This window comes from Bombus pascuorum, chromosome 15 (genome assembly GCF_905332965.1).
Source record: "Bombus pascuorum chromosome 15, iyBomPasc1.1, whole genome shotgun sequence".
Classification (NCBI taxonomy): domain Eukaryota; kingdom Metazoa; phylum Arthropoda; class Insecta; order Hymenoptera; family Apidae; genus Bombus; species Bombus pascuorum.
The window spans coordinates 5,760,394-5,779,482 of record NC_083502.1 but is presented as its reverse complement, the minus strand read 5'-3'; the positions used below and the strand labels follow the sequence as shown (position 1 = coordinate 5,779,482).

The window sequence follows — 19,089 nt, the reverse complement described above, 5'->3', positions numbered from 1 at the left end:
TACGATTCCTATCTTTACCCACAAGATTTATTATACTTATACACGTCAATTTGTCTGCATAATTCACCAGAATATTACATTTTCCCGCCTCCAAAATTCCAATTCAATTCCAACAGTCATCCCCCTTCAATCGATCTAAAATTAGATTCTGAATTTTAAATCAGGAGTTTTTAATTTTGAATATTCTGAAATCCTTTATCCTGAAACTTTATAATTCTAACCAAAAACTGGCCAAAAGAAATGAAATTCCCCTTCCAAGAAGAATGCTCTATACAATTTTTGAGAACGCTGAAAACTAAAAATTCGTCTAAATGAGGGACCTCTGAATGATGGTTTTAAAATTCCTGGAATCTCTTACAACGAGATTTCAAAACCTAACCTGAGCCACAGCCAAAAAGAATTAAATTCTCCTTGCAGGGAATTCTCTATAGAATTCTATACAACGTCGAATCTAAAAAGTTCTTTCAAACGAAATATCTGCTACGTCAAATTTTCTGCGATCTGTCTGCACTAAAATTCGTAATCCTAACCTAAACCATAGTGAAAAATGATTAAGTTCCCCTTGCGAGGAATGCTCTATACATTTTTATAATACATATCGAATGCCGCGCGCGGGCTTTTTCAAATTTCAAATTTCAAGTTTCGTAGCCTAAGCTAAAAATTAAGTTCTAATTAATTTCTATCGTTCGAGAAGTCCTGTAAAATAAATACGTAGAACTTCGGAAGACACCAAATCATTTTTCGTCTGTCGTTTAAAAAATTAAAAACATTACGATTTTTATCTGAGAAACGAATTATGCAACAGATTTCCAAATGTTTATAGTTGGCAGTAAACAATAATTTTTCGTTCTGTAAATAACACCACTATATCCACAGAGTCTGGTGCAACGGATACACAGATGTCGCCAATCTCGGGTGCTCGTTTCATAACCGATACGTTTAATTATTCGTGATTGGATCGTTAAAGCTGTCGCTGAACGCAAAATGGTCGAGACTATCAAAGAATATTAGAAACGATGACGAAAGACGTTCCTTCGCCGCTTTTCCAGAATTGTGCGGCGTAGATTCGCGCATCTGGAATGAACGAAAATAATTTTAGACCGGCCTGTTACGTCGAAGGCCGTGGCAAACTCTCGAATCTCGCGGCAGATGTGTCTACAACCGCTATACACAATGCTAATTACAATATCACTATTTTCGTGTCGTCTCGAAATCGGAAGCCAACACGTCTCGCTGCGATTTCAATTTATTTCCACCTGTTGTTTATCGTCAGAAAATCATTTTTTATTATTATTATTATTGTTATTCTCGTAATACGTGGGTGTTTTGGGATTAAGTTGGAAATAGTTCGTCTTGGTAGCGAAGATTTGCCCGAACGAATATCGACGTAAATTTTAGGTCTGCGATCCATCGATTCTTCTAACCTTTCAGTTTCGAAACGAAAGTTTCTAGGTATTTAGGTTCGAAAATTGCATTTACAAATTTCAAACTAGACATTTTTACGAGATCTCGAACTTTTAACTTTCTACTGGGAAACTTTCGCGATTTTTAAATTAAAAATATTTCGAACATTTCGAAATCTTTCGAATAGGAGAATTTCTCGATAAAAATCCTCGAAATTCGAAATCTGCGATATCTCAAATCCTTATCCGAAGCTTAGTTATCCCCTAACCTCAAAATGTCTAATTTCCAATATTATTGTGTTGGCAACTAAGTGATTGCGGATCTTGTCATTAGGTTGTAACGACAAGATGCGCAATCACTTAGTTGCCAAGCCAATACAAATCACATAAATTCTTCAAAAATTCAGTTACTCGTGACGAGTTTAGCTTCTATCGAGTAGAAGCAAGGTTTTTATCGAATACGATAGCCCGAGTCTAATAGTATCTGTAAAACAACGATCGTGGCTACATTTGCCAGAACAACGGATGTATGAAACCAGTTCAAACATAGTCAAACATTTGTTCCGGCTATCAGTGTACACACGCGCCAGCCATTCAGAATCGAAATGACAGCAGAGAAATTTCTTACAAATCCACCAACTGCAAGATGCATCTACACTTCAACGCGTAATACGACGTTTTTAATAAATCTCGTTGTTTCTGCCCATTAACAAACTCCTATTCTTATTTATTCTGACTTAACGCGAATAGAATGCAGTCGTTGGTTTATTTGCTTCTCTTTCTATTAGAAACACAAGAGTCTAGACTTTCTGTAAATCATCGTAACCTTCGAGCACCGGTGTATTTTTATTTCCAGCGTTCTAATTATACTGTGAGAATGTGGTCACGCGATTTGCCAGAATTCTCTCGTTTCTCTACTATTCTTCAAAATTCCTTCTATCTTCCTTTTGTTTCTTTTTTCGAACGTTGTTTCTCATTCAACGTAACGTTCATCGAATTTAATCATCGATTAATCGCACCAGTGACGACAGAAACGGATCTAGAAATGCTGGAACACGAGGCCTCTGTGATTTCTATTGTCTAAAAATTTCTATCCTTCGTCCTTCTTTTTTCCTCTTTTCTATCTTTTATTTTACGCGATCAATGCAACATCGATCGAATCGAATCATCGATCGAAATGAAATTGAAACGCGTCAGTGACGACATAGACAAGGACGAGCGTAGAAACTTGGAAAAACGAGGTCCCTGTTGTCTGAAAATTTTTATCCTTCGTCCTTCTTTCTTCCTTTTTTTAATCTTCTATTTTACGCGATCAATGCAACATCGATCGAAATGAAATTGAAACGCGTCAGTAACGACATAGACAAGGATGAACGTATAGACTCGAAGGAACGAGGTCCCTGTTGTCTGAAAACTTTTATCCTTCGTCCTTCTTCCTCTTTTTTATCTTTTATTTTACGCGACCAACGCAACATCGATCGAAATGAAATTGAAACGCGTCAGTGACGACATAGACAAGGACGAGCGTAGAGACTCGGAGGGACGAGGTCTCAGTGAAGTTGAAGTTTCGAAAATAATCGCGATAATTCGGGAATTGGCGTTATTCAGAGACAAGAAAGACGAGGATCTGGACGTTGATGTTTCTATAAAACACTGGCAGCCGCTTTAAAAACGCTGTTAACGTCCAACCGGAACGGCCACCGTCGCGTTTGTAGTATTTTTACACCAGCCTCGAGAATACTCTAGAAACCGTGGAAAATTTCGAATGACGAAACGACACGCGGCAATGACCTAATAAGGGCGAGGATAGATACAGCCAATTCTTTGTTAAATAACAAATATATATTATATATATTATTTAATTACAAAATACAAAATAAATACATAATATATATATTTATATACATGGTACATACAAAGTATAAATTTTCTTCAATCTAAACCTGTTGATATCGCGTTGATTCACTTTCCTAAGAGGATCTTGCGGGTGGCACCGATACTTTGGCCAGATTGGGTGGCACCTTTGTTGGAACCGGCCTGCAAACCGATCATCGTCTCACCGGCGCGCAATTGTTCCTCCGTGAACTCGCGTTTGCATTCGTCAGCGGGTTTAGGTCCCAGATATGGTCCTTTCCATTCTGGATGCTTGTACGTCTGTGGAGAAGATTTTATTTGCAATTTAGCGAAACTTGTCGTGGAATAATCAAAGGATCAAAGTAATCAGAGGTCAAGCTAAAATATTGTATTCTGTTACAGAAGTTAGACACTGGAACGATTGGAAATTAGAGATTGCAGATGACATGGAATTAAAAGCTAAATAATCCACTCGATGGCATAATTAGGCTACGCGCCTATTAAATGCCACTGATCCGGTTCTTTTATCAAACTTACCGTACGGCCAAGAGCAAAGAGGGTCGTCACCACCTGTGCGATGTCTTTCTTCTCCCACAAGTCCACCGTTTGGAACACGTCAACGTCGTCCACGCCGTATTCTTTCAAAGCTTTCTGGAACCTGATAGTAAGAAAATCTCGTTTCATCTAGTTTTATTTATAGAATTCAAACTACAGATATTCATACAAATTAGTATTTTTATCAATATCATTCAGAAGAAAAAGGAACTTACAGTAGAGGCAAAATGTTTTGTCTATTAAATATTGCAAAGAACACTATACTTTGGATATTTTATAAATTGTTGAGTGCATGCGTTTTTACAGCTTCAAAGATTCAAACTTGTTGTAACTTTCAGGTGATTTCCAAAATAGACTTACGAGTTGATATTTTCCATCATTTTGAATTGACCACCGCTGCTGTTGATCTTGGAGACGGATCCAGGGGCGATCTTGTTCATCAGATGACACAACACCTGTCCATCCTTGAGGACATCTTCGAACGCTTCACCTGGTGGGAATTTCTTGCCCAAAATCGACTCGATCCATTCTTGGGCCTCTTTTTCCTGCTCTGGGTTACGCTTTGCAGCGATCTGCAACGAGACAATCGGATGAAATCACTGCTTTCACCAACTATCGTTAAAAAATACAGAGTTAAAAAATAAATCATCTCCGAGTCGGGAATTCCCTCTAAAATATATCGCCTGTATAATTGCCGAAATGTTCCGATAAATACCGCAAGGATTTCTTTCTCGAAACTTGTACAGATCACTGACGAACCATCCACGTGAAATCCTTCGAAATTTCACGGAAAAAGAATTTTCTGGAGAACACTTGTCAAATCCAAAGAATGAGCAATTTTAAACATCGAAACACCGATATCGATTACGAGATTCACAATGATTTATTTCAATCGCCAGTGAAAAACACGGATATCCGGCTCGGCCCAGTTCTGAGCTGCAAAGCTCGGCGCAACCCTTTGAAACGTAGAAGCTCGCCTCAGACAAATTCATAGACTCGCGTGAAACGATTTTACACATTTGCGTGGCACGGAAATTGGCAAGTTCGTACAACGCAAATCCAGAGATTTGCATCGCACGAGTCAAAGAATTTGTCTCGTACAAGTTGGAAAATTTGCATCACACGCAAGGGTTGTTGGAAAGGGTAGTAGGGACGAGCGGAATATTCACGATGGATGGATTCACAACAGAGTTGGCAGGATGCGAAATAAAGTTGCAACGATCTCGCACAAGGCAAAATGTTTCCGGGTTCTTCACGAAACGAACGTTCGATGCACGAAAATCCTCGAGCTCATACCTTGGCGCGCACTTGTCGTTCGAGAGCCATCCTCGTGCTTTGCGGTGCTTGTCGAAGAGGACTGAAATGCTTGGTCCTAGAGCCGATCCCTCTTATAGTGGACGAAGATGGCGGGAACACGGCCCACGCTTTGGAGGAAACAGTCCAACACCTCGGGTGCAGACCTCGTGTGTTTCGAAAATGACGACGCCACGTACGTGTCCATGTATCTATGTTTACCAGTGTAGGAGTACATGCTTTCCGCAGTTTTCGACGATCTAATATTAGCGGCTTATTCACTTGGACGTAGAATTTCCAAAATCGCCACTGCCAAGCTGCGCCTCCACGATACACGCGATAGTTGTTCCACGTGCGACAGCATTGGAAAAATCATGCGCTCGAGTTAGGTAAATTTGATCCAGTAACTTGTATATTGTCGTTGTATTACAATGAAGTAGGTGAGGTTGCAGCAAGTGATCACGCGCTGGAAGCTGCAAGGGGCAGAAGATTAGCATGGTTTTGCAACTTGTGCAAGTGGAAATGGGATTACCTACTTGTTTGTGTACTTGGTCGTGGATCGCAGTTTCTATAAATTGTAGCCTTTTCGTGGTTTCATATTTGCGGATTCGTCAGGAATTTTGAAATTTCTGTAGAATAGATTCCAGGGATTTGTATCACGTAGGCGATTAAAGGTGCTTTAGAAACTTGGAAAAGAGCGTTAGGAATTTGGAAATAGGTGAACTGTATTGCTTGCTGCTTGTTTATCTGCTTGTGAATTGGAATAAATTATAAATAACTTTGAAATTGAGAATTGGGTGAACTGAAATAAATTGTAGCTTTTTAGTAGTCTAACTTTCAGGATTGCTGTGTCATAAATTCTAAAATTATGCATACTGTACGATATTAGAAAGTGTTATAATAATTAACCAAACATAATATAACTAATTTGTTGAAGGTGCTGAAATTTTGTTGCTTGTAAAATTCTCCACTAGATTGTAATAATGTTTCTCTTATTGCTGATGTATTATTTGCTCCATTTCGGTGGGAGCACATTGTGGACTGTGGTGGGTGGTGATGGATTGAGAGGCTGACTAATTCTAGACAGTTCTCCTTCCGCTTTCTTGGTCGTATTACTTATTCACTGTGTTGCTTCCTTTCCACGATTTTAATAGCTAGTCATATTAAACTTAGCTACTTGATACTATAATAACTAAATATGAAACATAGTAGATAGATTATAGTTGCCAATAGATGCAAATTTTGTAAATAAATCTAAACTTAAATTAATTTCTAAGAAAGATACTACACAGAATTTTAATTCCAAATTAAATTAAAAAACTGTTACATACCATAAATAAAAATTTCAATATAGAATTAAATTAAAGTTGAAGCTGAGCTTTAATTTTCTTAATGTTGCGCTGGAAAGTAAAAGACTTCATCGTCTTTCGTTTCAATAATAAAAGCCACAATTATTTCAAATTTTCTATTAATTAATTTATAAATTTGTAATTTTAACGAAAAATACGATCTTTACTTCGTTCCATATTATGTTCCTCAACTTGCATCTACAAGTCGCCATATTGTTATTCAAACGCAGCCCCTCGCTGCATTCTACGCTCCAAATATTCGACAAAAAACGGGAAAAAGGAAATTCGATTGCGCAAAGAGTATCAGAGGTTTTTTCTTTAAATAACCAGCCGTCATATGGGTCGAGTTATTATTACGTTGATCCACTTTTTGAATTCACGTGAAGAGCCAACAGATTAAGGATGAAAGCCCGCCAAAAGACGGGCAATTTAAAAATTCTTATTTAAGATGGCGCTCTTATAACAGAATTGTTTAAAATTCAAACTTAAAAAGAAATCTTTTTAAAAAATAATAAACATAATGTAAGTATATAAATAGAAACAAGCTACATCATTTATCTGAAAGTAACATAATTACAGAATTTTTTATATTTTATATATTTTTTAAATCGTCATTTGAAATTTGAAATTATTATCTCAATAAAACAAATATATATATATATATATCCTGAAATACGTGTGAATGAATGCACAAAATATAAAGTAGCTAGTATTTATAGTTTTCAAGAAAAAAAATCACGAGACATTGCCATTTCTAGTCTAGGCTTAAAGATATTCCTAAAGCCGTTTCCTATGGGGATTTTTATTTTCAATAACGGAGCATTGCGTAATGAACGTAACTCTTATTCCAACGATATGGAAGATTCTTCACTGGCGAAATCGCTGGCTACTGACTCAGATTTAAATATAATCGCGGCATCTTGCGTATTTCCATTTCCCCTCTTCGTTGTCAACGAGCAAAATTTTCGTCGAAATCCGATAATTTCAGTTATTTCGAACACGTGATCAAATCGAAAACCATTATCGTTCCTAACGACCATTTTGTAACTTGAGTGGCCGTGCCATAATCGTCGACACCTAATCCCACTTTAATTTGAGCGCGTTTTACGATTTAAACGCGGGATCGTCTGGGATTAAATCCCCACGCGTCTCATGATTAATTATTGTTTTCATGAGAATCCGCGTGCGCAGGTGGTATTCAAGGTATTCTATTATTACTATCTCTTAATTGACTTATTCAATGTTACAAGAAATTCAGAATGTTATTACATAGTTAAAGGATTTGGAAATTTTATATATAGGAAATTTATTAAATTACTTTTTAAAGAAATTTACTGTTATTTTATTCTAAAAATTCATACAAAAGAACAAAACTAATAATCGATATTTTATCACGTAAAAATATATTCTCATCTAACTACTTTAGCTTACATGAAAACAGTGGATAATGAAATAATTAAGTACTTTTTTCACAGAATTTTGTAGAGTAAGTTGTTAATGATACTTGAAATGCGTTAAAGTTCTTATTATAGTTTCATTATTTTATAATTCTGTATTAGAAATTAGAAAGTCTTTAATAAACAATTAGAGGAAATAAACAAAGTCATGAAGGATTTTAAAAAATGCTTTCAGCGTAATTCTATAATATTTTAAATTAAGCTACGTTATAATACAAAAACAAGTCCTTAGCAATTTAAAAATTAAGTTCAAAAATTCCCTGCAGACGGCGCAGATGGTGGCGCCCTCTTATGAATCAGAAAAATTATTCCCCCATAATCTGCCGCTTTTCGAGAGCTTATTAAACCTGGAGGAAAACGGAAGGAAATTTTGAAGGCGTAGGTTGTTTTTCAATTATTTGCCAAATTCGTTTCACTTGTTCGTCGTTCTTTTTTCTCTCTTCATACTTTGATTCGCATCAAGCCATAGAACATTGCAGTTTAAAGCGTTCCAAGTGCAATTGTGTTGTGATGCAAAAATGCACTCAATTCTAACGAAAAAGTTCTATTTCAGCTTTTCGATATTCATCTTCTTTATATTTTTACTGATTGTTTTATGAAATTTACCATTTTGTTAACAATGTTACGATACTTAGAAAAATAACACGATTAATTGTGACTTGAGTAAAGTTGTAATTAGGTTATGTTTTTGTTTTGTAGTTGCACTAGTTTGACAGAAAAGTCAGGGTGTTTATTTAAAAAGCATTGTCTTTTTATTTCTGTATATAAAAATAAGTAATTTTATGTACAAGGGACATAAATAAACTTTCTTATGTAATAAAATATTGTACATTTTAATAGCAATTTGTGTGACTTTGCTGTAGAATAAAGTTCGATAAAATTTCATTTAAATTATACAACAATATTTGTATGAGTGATTTCTTGATTTCAATCAGTAGGGTTATCACCAAAGAAACATGGCACAAAGGTTTCCTGTACCAAATACAGGAAATAATGGCCCTCCACCACAAAGGTATGCTGCATCGTCTGTACCTCCTAATTTACGGCAGTATTCCAGCCCAAATTTTCCTGTAAGTATATAAGAATTAAGAAAATTGAATTAACTAGAACAGTAAGGAAGTTCTAGGTTAATTTTTATATAGATGCAGCAGAGATCAGGATTTACTCCTCCTCCACAAATGGCTAACGCAGGTCCTGGACCAGCCAGTATAATAAGAGCCAATCAACCATATTCGAACATGCGTCAAGGACCTATGCCGACTCCACCTGTTGGAAAAAGGAGTGCAGATCAACGTATTCCTATGTCACAACAGAAACCGTAAGTACGCTAACATTGCATGCTTTTATTTAATTTTGCATCCATATTTTGTATTACTTTGCTCATTAACTCATTGCATTAAACAATGTATTAACTAATTGTCTTTATTGGAATAAACTAGCTTTTAATATTTATGATTTTGTACATTTCAAAAAGCAATATGTCAATTAATTTTTTTATCAATTTGGTTGCTTGATTATTAAATTGTTAATTTATTTGTCATCATCAAAATGTTAAAAAGAAACCATTCACTGAATTCACCAGGATCTTCACTGCATTTCATAAGCTTAAAAATTGGTTTATTGATTTTTGAATCTATGATTTTTACACAAACTCATATAGGTATTTTTGGAACAGTGATTTTTCACATTCCACGTCCAAGAAGAAGAAAAAGCTAGCAGACAAGATATTGCCACAAAAAGTGCGTGATTTAGTGCCTGAATCTCAGGCTTACATGGACTTACTTGCATTTGAGAGGAAATTAGACGCGACTATAATGAGAAAGCGACTTGATATACAAGAAGCACTGAAACGCCCAATGAAACAGAAAAGAAAATTGCGAATATTTATTTCGAATACGTTCTACCCAGCGAAAGAGGCTGGGGAGGGTGAAGAAGGTTCGGTTGCATCCTGGGAACTTAGAGTCGAGGGACGACTTTTAGATGATACGAAAAATGATCCTAATAAAGTAAAAATCAATTTATTCTTAGATAAGAAAACCATAGATCATCTGAAAATGAAGGATAATTCATTTATATTACAATGATTTTTAGGTAAAAAGGAAATTCTCTTCCTTTTTTAAAAGTCTAGTTATAGAATTGGATAAAGATCTATATGGACCTGACAATCACTTGGTTGAATGGCACCGTACATTGACAACACAAGAAACTGACGGTTTCCAAGTGAAAAGACCTGGAGATAAAAATGTTCGATGCACTATTCTCTTGCTTCTCGATTATCAACCCTTACAGGTAACATTTCTTTTAAATAAAAGGGATGTACCAAAATTTGTAAAATTACAAATGCTTAACATTCTAATTGTCTCTGACTACTTTAAGTTAATTAAATTTTCCCAGTTTGACATCCTCTGGTTCTCGTACATTCTTATTAATGAATAAAATAAATGTAAGCTGAGTTAGAATTTAATAGAAATTTTTTGGTTGCAGTTTAAGCTAGATCCTAGATTAGCCAGACTTCTAGGTGTACATACCCAAACGCGACCTGTTATCATCTCTGCTCTTTGGCAGTACATAAAGACACACAAACTTCAAGACAGTCACGAAAGGGAATTCATAAACTGTGATAAATATCTCGAACAAATATTCGCCTGTTCAAGGATGAAATTCGCGGAAATACCACAGCGTTTAAATCCGTTGCTCCATCCTCCAGACCCGATCGTGATTAATCACGTTATTAGCGTCGAAGGTATCTATCAATAATAATTTTAGAGTGCGGATTTGTATGCATCTATAGAAAACTTGAAAGTGTGAAATTGCACAGAATGCACATAGTGTGAGAAAATGTATAATATATCCAAAGTATGGTGCTTTCTATAATATTTGATAGGTAAAACAATTTTCTGCCGATCCTGTATTTTGTAATTATATTCTCAAAAATATGAGTTTGTAAAAAGTCCTACAATAATAATTAAGAAGTGCACACCATATTCCATATTTGCAAAAACAAAAAATAACCATTTGTTCTTTCACGTTCTAAATCAGGTACAGAAACGAAACAGACTGCGTGTTACGACATAGACGTGGAAGTTGACGATACGTTAAAAACACAGATGAACAATTTCCTGTTATCGACCGCAAGTCAACAAGAAATCCAGAGTCTCGACAACAAAATCCACGAAACTGTCGAAACGATCAACCAATTGAAAACGAACCGAGAGTTCTTCTTGAGTTTCGCTAAAGATCCTCAGCAGTTCATCAACAAATGGATTATCTCGCAAACGAGGGATTTGAAGACCATGATAGATGTTGTTGGCAACCCAGAAGAAGAGCGCAGAGCAGAATTCTATTATCAACCGTGGGCGCAAGAAGCAGTGTGTAGATATTTCTACACGAAGGTTCAACAGAAACGCGCAGAATTGGAACAGGCACTCGGTATAAGAAATTCATAAGTATTATCGAAGAGGCTTCGCTACAGTGTAAGAAGTAATTATATCGAACAAAAGAAATTATTAAATAAGTTATTAATAAAGTATTTGTTTAAACAAAATTTCTTATTTATTATATGTTATTTCAATTTTATCTTAATCAAAAGCTGAATATTTTAGAACAATGACTAAAGTAATTATAGCAGACAAAGTAAAAAATTGGTTAACGTATATCTTATCTCATAATAATCATTGCTTAAAATCTTTGTTAATAATTTATTCCAACTAAGCGATGAGATGTTGAAAGATTTAAAATCGTATATATTAATTTATTTCCATCCTTAATAGATTGCCTTTTTCATATAATTACTTCGCATACTGTATGTAAAGTATTTATATAAATTTTTCTCTTGTTCCAATTGCAAAATCGATCGATTAACGTGTCTTACGCTTCATTCACAATGCAGTGTCACTGTGACATTATAGTACGAGTGACATATTTTTACGAATAAGAAATGATGTATAGTAATCATAGAGGAATCTCATGGATAACAGATTTATTTAGTACGAATACGTATATCGACCTCGTATATCTTTATTCAAGCTAGTTTTTCAGAAGTCTTTTCTATGAGGATATGTATCGTAATCCGCTACCGCGTATTATAAATGCGAGAAACTTCTGTATAATATAACGAATAAACCTTTGATATAATTCGCTGAAACCATTTTAAACTGAATCCCATATTGATGAATAAATATTTTCAGTACAATAATGTAATTACTGCGGTTAAGATTTCATTTCTTTTCTTGATTTCTTTTCAATTTTTAATGAAAGATTAAAAAAGATATTAACTAACTTTTTAAAGTAACCTACGCTTATAATTATAATTGTAAATCTCCAATTTATTAATATTGTATACTGTAATTAGTTCATTGGGTGAAAGAAAAGGAAAGAAACGAGCTATAAATTTTTCTGTTATCCAATTCTTATTTTGTTTGTGCAAGTAAATACAATCTCTTACATAATCAGTACATGTTGATGCAAAATATGGTTTCCTCGTGGAAACGGCAATATCGCCAATTTAAAACGTAAGGAACAAGAATCCTAAATTTCTTATTCTTTCCCTATTTTTGTTCTTTTTTTTTTTTCATCGCGGAAGTTTCAATTTTATTTCGTCAGTGTAAAAGTGCTTTCCCCTCTTACTTAAGAGTATTATGGATTAATTTGATTCAGTATTACAACATTAACATTCCAAGACATTCACACGAGGATGAGAAATTCCAGTGCCATTTTACGGATATAAATTTACGTCTTTCATCGTGTTTTCCTCTTTTTCTTCGAGACATTAATGTATTCCACGCATTTCTTGCAAAACACGACTCGCCGAGAGAATAACGTTGAAATCGCATCATACCAATTACACACGAGTTTCCTACGCCTTTCTTTTTTTAAAGACACGAAGCCGGAACGATACATATATATTACGAAACATTCTTCACATGCCAACGAGCATTACACGCAAAGCACTTGATCCACGTTTTTATTTTATAACGCAGGATGAAAGAAGAAAGGAGCCGGTTTCTACAGCGACATTGTTTTCTGGTGATAAAATTTAAAAACTTCATAATCTTCTTGTATTTTTTCCTCTTCTCCATTTTACGTGCCGATTCGATGAACATAATTCTATCGAAGGTCGCATACCGTTGTACAACACTAAATCACAAGTGCACCAATTGATTGTATCGTTTCTAGTACAATAAACTCTGATTGGATTCTGACGTCTTCGTTCGACATAAAAATCAATCGCTAAATACGTGTGTCATATAGTCATATGACTCCACTTGATCAAAAGTGAACGAACACGTCACGATTGCACCGTTTTATTATGAGATCAAGGTTTATTGTATAGTACTTTTGTTTTTTACTTCCCTAATCTTAATTATACATTCACATATATTTTGTCGTATAAAGTTTTAAATATATATAATTGAGTGACAAGACCTTTTTTTCTCCTTTAATTACACGTTATTCACCTAAATGGAAGTATATTTTTTTGTTTGAAGGATGGGTGAGTAGAAAGATATTCTAAACACATTTCTCTATGCCCTCAGATCAAGTCTACAAAGATCACATTTTTGCCAAAAGACAAATGGCAGCTGTGAATCTCTGTACACTCAAATATATCTCGTAAAATGATAGTGATTCACTAAGTCTTTGCTTGGATAAAATCATTCTTGTTTCTCCACGTTTTCTTCTTCTTTTTTTGTCTGTTCTTTGAATGGGGATTAATAGCACTAGAAATATGGCGTACGAGGTAGCCACAGAGTTCTTCTAGCCATTTCTTTCCTTTTTCTTTCACGTGAATATATAGTTTTAAGTAATCACATCATACAGGTATTGCTTTTTACGTTTTTGTCCAGCATAAACAGAAAACTTTTTGGTTCCCCGTTCAACATCCGATACTGTGTATTCGATCTTCGATAATATATCCATCTTATCCATCCTGTTTTGCCACTTACTGTGATTTCTGTACGCATCTATATTATAATATATGGTGTCTAAGAGGAAGGTAAATTCCACTTGTGCAGTCTTTTTTTTTCATTTTTGGTTTTAAGTAATTAATGCGAGATACATCGGTGCAAGAGATCCTTTGGGTTTATCCGGAAGTTTGCGTTAAATTCACTCCCTTCCTCTTTTACAGTAACTGTGGATACATTTTACACGATAGCTCGTATGTTAAATGACTGTCGGTAAATCGTATAAATGTCACCTATGATTGCACTCTGTTGCGACGGTGAATTATTTTTTCTTTTCATAACACAAACGCTAATTTGTACTACATATAGATACACACGAATAATTCTACGCATTTACAATTATTTTATCCAAACGAGGCCGTCAGAACAGAGGACTTGTACATTCATTCCATTTGTTCTTTCTTTTTCGAGACAAATACGCGAATTGATCTATTAAAGATTCATTAAAGATGATCGACCGATCATTTAAACGAGTATAACACGTCTATAAATAGAAATTTAAAATCTTGAAAATTAACAACATGATTATATAAGTAACAAAGTAATTTAAAAAATCATCACTACATCGTCGTTACAATATAAAGAATTTAATATCTTTCTAAATGTAGGAATGTTTTTATGGTTTTTCCTTCATTCTTCTTTTTTTTTTTAATTAACGACTTAACAAGAACTTTGAAAAATTTCAATCAACAATTATCCAAAAAAAAAGAGGAGCAAAATGACAAACTTACGGCAGAGTTAATTTCTGCTTCACGATAATTTTCAATACTGATTCGGTACTGGAGCAACGATAGGTGTCATTTCCACGTTTTAATTATTACTATGCCAGTGATAATATCATCTGAAACATACACGCTTTTATTATATTATCAAACAGATTCCATCATTTTTTTTTTTTTTTTTCGTTTCTTTCTTTTTTTTCCCCCTTTAAATTCATACAAGCATTCGATGCGAAATTTTGCATATCTGCCCCCTTAAAGTATCTTCTACAATAAATAAAAAAAAAGTTTGTATTAATTCGCTACAACATAAAAAATATTAATCATTTCAAACCCAATCATATCCTCAGTCGTGACAATTCAATGAACTTAGGATATGCATAGAAATTATTTGATATAGTTACAGTGTTTTGGAAGTATCTTTGTTAGTTAATCATCCCCTAATAACATAAATATTACTACGAACAATGGAGTATAGAATGCATACAAAACTAGAGTATAGAAGAACAAACGTTTTCTACTATACATCACACTGGATGGATCGTACAGCAAGGCAGTTCCGTGTACTGTGAGATTTATTATTTGATATGCGATGCGCACATAAATAACTAACAAAGTTAGCCGTTGTACTGAGATAAGTCAGATACTAATGCTTACGATTTCAATATGAAATAATATACGCTAGAATAAAAATGTGCAGAGTCATTTGATGGATTAGATTTTTTTTCATTTTCTTTTCCCCATTATGTTCGATCCAAGTATAATGATAAATTGGCATTTAAGTCACGTATGCGCGCGACTCATTTAAGGCTTGAATATGTCTTTGACTCGTCCCAAAATCTGAGCAAATTTGTTCATGCTTCAAAAAAGTCCTTGCAAACACGTAAGTGTTAAGAAGAACGCGGAAGTTCTTCAAAGTGTTTTAGCTTTTTCAAGTAAATCGTTAATGAATTTCTGAAACATATAAATAAAGAGATGAACTTCCGTTAGTGACAAGGCCCCAGTTTATCAAACAAATTATTCCTTTAGAACCATAGGTATACTATAATCGAGCTTATTAATTCATTAAAAATACTAGATATTATTTTCAGGTATATGTTAGTCACAGAGTATTAAATTTTGAGAGAAAGGATATTGTTCCAACAAATAATTGCAAATTTATCAAGACAAGCTTAGAAGCTGCACTTACATTTACATCATGTGGTGGTTTCTTTGTATCAACCAATAACTCCTATAACAACAAAATAAAACAATAAATAACAATAACTAATGTGTATCAGCTTTGTTAACAACCATCTAATCTAATGTACTTATACATACCTGCAAAAATCTTCGTCTATGATCATCACTGTCCATATCAAGAAGTTCATCTATATCTATTTCAACTTCCCGATTTTTACCATTTTCATTCTGTCAATTAACAAAAATTGATAAATAATTTATATCTATGTAATAACTTCTAGTTACAAAGAGATTAATTTTAAACTTACAACTGTTTCATATAGTTTTTCTAGCTCATCAAAGAGCCACATTTCAACTGCAAGTCTTTTACGGATAAGAGACATCTGATGAGACCCATACTTGGCTGTTAAGAATTTTTCCCTGCGTTCCTTTACCTCACCCTTTTCACTGAAAGCTACATGCAGATTCGCACGAGCAGGACTGCGTTCTGCTGTAAGTACTCCACCTCCTTCCATTATAAACTACTGAATAATTAGAAAAAGAAAAATTAAAAAATATATAAAAAATTGTGCAATAAAGAATTGTACGAAGAAAGAAAATAAAAAATACAAGATACATTTGTTAGTATAGTATTCTTAAAGAATTTATTTAAACATTGTATTATGTATGATATATGTGTTTAATGGGATATGTTAATAAAACAATTAGAATAATAAAGGAAAGGATAAAAAACAAGAAAAAGATATATTACAGTATATAGAAAATATACAAATTTTTAATATTGTATATAGTATAGAATATGCTTATACAAAAAATAATTGCATAAAATAATAATATATAATAATTTTCAATCTATATTTATATTGTTATGCGGACAAAAATTCGTTTTAAAAAATGAATAAAAACTAAATAGAAATTTTGTTTTTTTTATTTCTTAATACAATTTTTTTCTTTCTTTTATAGAAAAATTATAACTTATAACTAAGGTGTACCGGTTAGAGGAAGGATCGTACGATGATAATGTGCGGTAAAAGTAAGAAAGAAATGTGGGAACGAAATTCTTTCTTCACGGAGTCACATCCGTTCCCACAGACTTAATTATGTGCGCGATTTACTTGATAAAAAGTAGCCGCGTGATCGATCATTGACAAACCGAATCGAATTAATCGGAGCAAATAATTATAGCGCCCAAACCAAGCCGTAAATCATAAGCATACATAAATTTATTTCTCTTTAACTATATGCGTTTACGCACATGTTAGCCGCGTTTTGCATGCTACAATAAACAATAGGCTTATTATCTGAAGTTATTGAATGCAAATGCAGCCTCGATGAGACGCGACGCTTTGATTACACAAACAGTTCGAGAGCATCGAAATAAAACTACTAAGAATACTTTGATAAAACTGTGAGCCGGCGAATTAAAATGAAAGAAAAAAAAAAGGTGCCGACACTCTTGTAAATAAAGCGACATTAGTGGATTCGTACTTTGCATTTTAATAAATGATCACCGACTCATGTCAGCATAAGTATAAACAAAGATCAAGTCAATTATCTACCTAGGACTCAATAAAATTAATAGGGAAACGAGAGAAAAAGAAATATTGTTAGCGCGCCTTCGTACGATCACTTGATATTACTTACACTCACTGCTCCTATTTCAGAACGTACACTATTCGAGCCGTAATACAGTATCGTAATGCCAGAATCCATACGAATAATAAACTTTCTTGAAGTTCCTCGACTATGATAAAATTTTACACTAACTATGATTACCATAGGATGCTCGAAATATCACTATCTTATAGCAAATTACAGTAAGAATTGGCTAGGAACATTATAGCGTGGGAAACATATATAGTGACATTGTTGTCGATATGTATCGATAATCGACAATATCAGATCGCAGAAAATTTTTACATTTGAACCCTTTAAAATTTTAAATTGTTCTAACTTACTCAATGTAGGATTTTAAAATTAATTTATCTTTAATATCTCTGATTCTGATGTTAAATATAGACTTTGTAAAATGTACTAGATTAGGTAAATAAGTAGTATCATTTCTAATATTACTATCCTAAGTACATTAAAGAAGTTGAATGTTAAAAAATAATAAAAAATATTGAGCGTGAAATAAAAAAGGGAATATTGAAATAATTATAAAGTCAAAAATTGATGAAACTTATTTATTAATCAGAAATAAATCAATCTTGGCTTGCATCAACATTTTCTGTCTGTAAACCTTTGAAGGTAGCAACTGGTATGTATGTAACAAGCGTGTACAACTTATTTGCAGAATCTTCATCATCATTCCTTCTTCTGCTCAACCGTACACGAACTCTGAATGGTACATTTCTAGAAACATACAAATGCAAATTAATAATATAAAATACCAAAAAATTCAGACTGTGACAGTTCAGTCGTAAATAATTATAAATTAAATCAAACTCAGAAATATATAAAATTTACCTGATTCCCTTAGACCACAGTTGTTTGTTGAGTCGTGTATCAATCCTCACATCTGGAGTTCCCATTTGTTTTTCAGCAAATTTGCGAATTTCTTTGATAGCTCGTGGAGCACGTTTTTTAAATCCAACTCCGTGGAGACGTTTGTGGAGATTCACTGTATATTCACGAGTGACAACTTCATTAATAGCACTTTTGCTCTTCTTCTCCTTAGATTTGGCCATTTTTTACTGAAAATAAAAACTGCCAAATTTACAGTTACAACGTGACATAACCAAATTTATCACAGTAAAAAAAGAGGAATATATAAAATAATTCTTAATTAAAAAAGAAACTAAATACAAAACATGCATTCTTACAGTACTAATATATTTTTGTATAATAAAATTAAATTTTACAGTTGTCTAAATTATTTTATATACAGGAAGAGTAGTAAACAAAACAGCGTTACACTTGTATATTCTAATTATAAAGCATGTTATATTATCGACGATAATATTAAAATCGTGTTGTTGTGCAGTAATTAATCGATATAATTATACCGAAACTTATTTACTATTAATAATACACAGCCAGATGTTCTCTGATTTTATTTGAAGTAAAAAATGACAATACCTTCCTATTCTCTGGCTGAACGTAAAAGAACTGGTTCTTCGCGTTCCTAAACTCACCAATTTCTAACGGTAATATTTTGATACAACTTAACCTGTAAAATGTATTTGTAAGGCTAATGAAATTTCTGGTAACTTATGATATTATGTATTTGATGTATAAATAAAAATTATTCGTATTTAGTACTGTTTCTACGTTTTCACATCCCATGAAGCCATTTAAAGCGCATATGTTCGTTT

General features: G+C 33.6%; 4 protein-coding genes across 7 annotated transcripts; 1 reads left to right on the top strand and 3 right to left on the bottom strand.

Moving 5' to 3' along the window:
• Positions 1 to 3,223: 3,223 nt before the first annotated feature.
• LOC132914759 (muscle-specific protein 20) lies at positions 3,224 to 5,270 on the bottom strand. Its single transcript, XM_060974134.1, has 4 exons — positions 5,109 to 5,270; positions 4,173 to 4,384; positions 3,795 to 3,915; positions 3,224 to 3,557 (listed from the first exon to the last, which is right to left on the bottom strand). Exons 1-4 carry the CDS (start codon positions 5,136 to 5,138, stop codon positions 3,366 to 3,368), a joined length of 555 nt encoding a protein of 184 aa, XP_060830117.1. The 5' UTR covers positions 5,139 to 5,270; the 3' UTR covers positions 3,224 to 3,365.
• A 2,321-nt stretch (positions 5,271 to 7,591) lies between these two features.
• On the top strand, positions 7,592 to 12,045 carry LOC132914755 (brahma-associated protein of 60 kDa). 2 transcript variants are annotated; one of them, XM_060974125.1, is made up of 7 exons: positions 7,592 to 7,657; positions 8,850 to 8,981; positions 9,054 to 9,229; positions 9,587 to 9,917; positions 10,003 to 10,200; positions 10,396 to 10,654; positions 10,951 to 12,045. In XM_060974125.1, the coding sequence occupies exons 1-7, from the start codon at positions 7,607 to 7,609 to the stop codon at positions 11,355 to 11,357; spliced, it is 1,554 nt and encodes a 517-aa protein (XP_060830108.1). In that variant the 5' UTR covers positions 7,592 to 7,606; the 3' UTR covers positions 11,358 to 12,045. The 2 variants fall into 2 exon arrangements, with proteins under 2 accessions (XP_060830108.1, XP_060830107.1); XM_060974124.1 differs by having other exon boundaries at positions 9,572 to 9,917.
• Positions 8,842 to 17,523, bottom strand: LOC132914760 (protein phosphatase 1 regulatory subunit 14B). 3 transcript variants are annotated; one of them, XM_060974137.1, is made up of 5 exons: positions 17,417 to 17,523; positions 16,081 to 16,296; positions 15,911 to 16,000; positions 15,780 to 15,821; positions 8,842 to 8,979 (listed from the first exon to the last, which is right to left on the bottom strand). In XM_060974137.1, the coding sequence occupies exons 2-5, from the start codon at positions 16,285 to 16,287 to the stop codon at positions 8,947 to 8,949; spliced, it is 372 nt and encodes a 123-aa protein (XP_060830120.1). In that variant the 5' UTR covers positions 16,288 to 16,296; positions 17,417 to 17,523; the 3' UTR covers positions 8,842 to 8,946. The 3 variants fall into 3 exon arrangements, with proteins under 3 accessions (XP_060830120.1, XP_060830118.1, XP_060830121.1); XM_060974135.1 differs by lacking the exon at positions 8,842 to 8,979 and adding an exon at positions 12,471 to 15,544; XM_060974138.1 differs by lacking the exon at positions 8,842 to 8,979 and adding an exon at positions 12,471 to 14,712.
• Positions 17,524 to 17,949: 426 nt separating this feature from the next.
• On the bottom strand, positions 17,950 to 18,989 carry LOC132914761 (large ribosomal subunit protein eL31). The gene is made up of 3 exons (XM_060974139.1): positions 18,854 to 18,989; positions 18,242 to 18,468; positions 17,950 to 18,127 (listed from the first exon to the last, which is right to left on the bottom strand). Exons 2-3 carry the CDS (start codon positions 18,460 to 18,462, stop codon positions 17,977 to 17,979), a joined length of 372 nt encoding a protein of 123 aa, XP_060830122.1. The 5' UTR covers positions 18,463 to 18,468; positions 18,854 to 18,989; the 3' UTR covers positions 17,950 to 17,976.
• Positions 18,990 to 19,089: the final 100 nt, after the last annotated feature.

Bases quoted from the DNA above. Each gene is read 5' to 3' on its own strand.
- LOC132914760 (XM_060974135.1), bottom strand. From the start codon at position 16,287: ATGGAAGGAGGTGGAGTACTTACAGCAGAACGCAGTCCTGCTCGTGCG. The intron at 15,822-15,910 runs GTATGTATAAGT...TTGTTGTTATAG, and splicing joins ATAGACGAAGATTTTTGCAG to GAGTTATTGGTTGATACAAA. The intron at 15,545-15,779 runs GTAAGTGCAGCT...TATATGTTTCAG, and splicing joins AACCACCACATGATGTAAAT to AAATTCATTAACGATTTACT.
- LOC132914759 (XM_060974134.1), bottom strand. From the start codon at position 5,138: ATGGCTCTCGAACGACAAGTGCGCGCCAAG. The intron at 3,916-4,172 runs GTAAGTCTATTT...TCTTACTATCAG, and splicing joins ATGATGGAAAATATCAACTC to GTTCCAGAAAGCTTTGAAAG. The intron at 3,558-3,794 runs GTAAGTTTGATA...TCTTCTCCACAG, and splicing joins TCTTTGCTCTTGGCCGTACG to ACGTACAAGCATCCAGAATG.
- LOC132914755 (XM_060974124.1), top strand. From the start codon at position 7,607: ATGATTAATTATTGTTTTCATGAGAATCCGCGTGCGCAGGTGGTATTC. The intron at 7,658-8,849 runs GTATTCTATTAT...TTCAATCAGTAG, and splicing joins GTGCGCAGGTGGTATTCAAG to GGTTATCACCAAAGAAACAT. The intron at 8,982-9,053 runs GTAAGTATATAA...ATTTTTATATAG, and splicing joins ATTCCAGCCCAAATTTTCCT to ATGCAGCAGAGATCAGGATT.
- LOC132914761 (XM_060974139.1), bottom strand. From the start codon at position 18,462: ATGGCCAAATCTAAGGAGAAGAAGAGCAAAAGTGCTATTAATGAAGTT. The intron at 18,128-18,241 runs GTAAATTTTATA...GTATGTTTCTAG, and splicing joins CTGTGGTCTAAGGGAATCAG to AAATGTACCATTCAGAGTTC.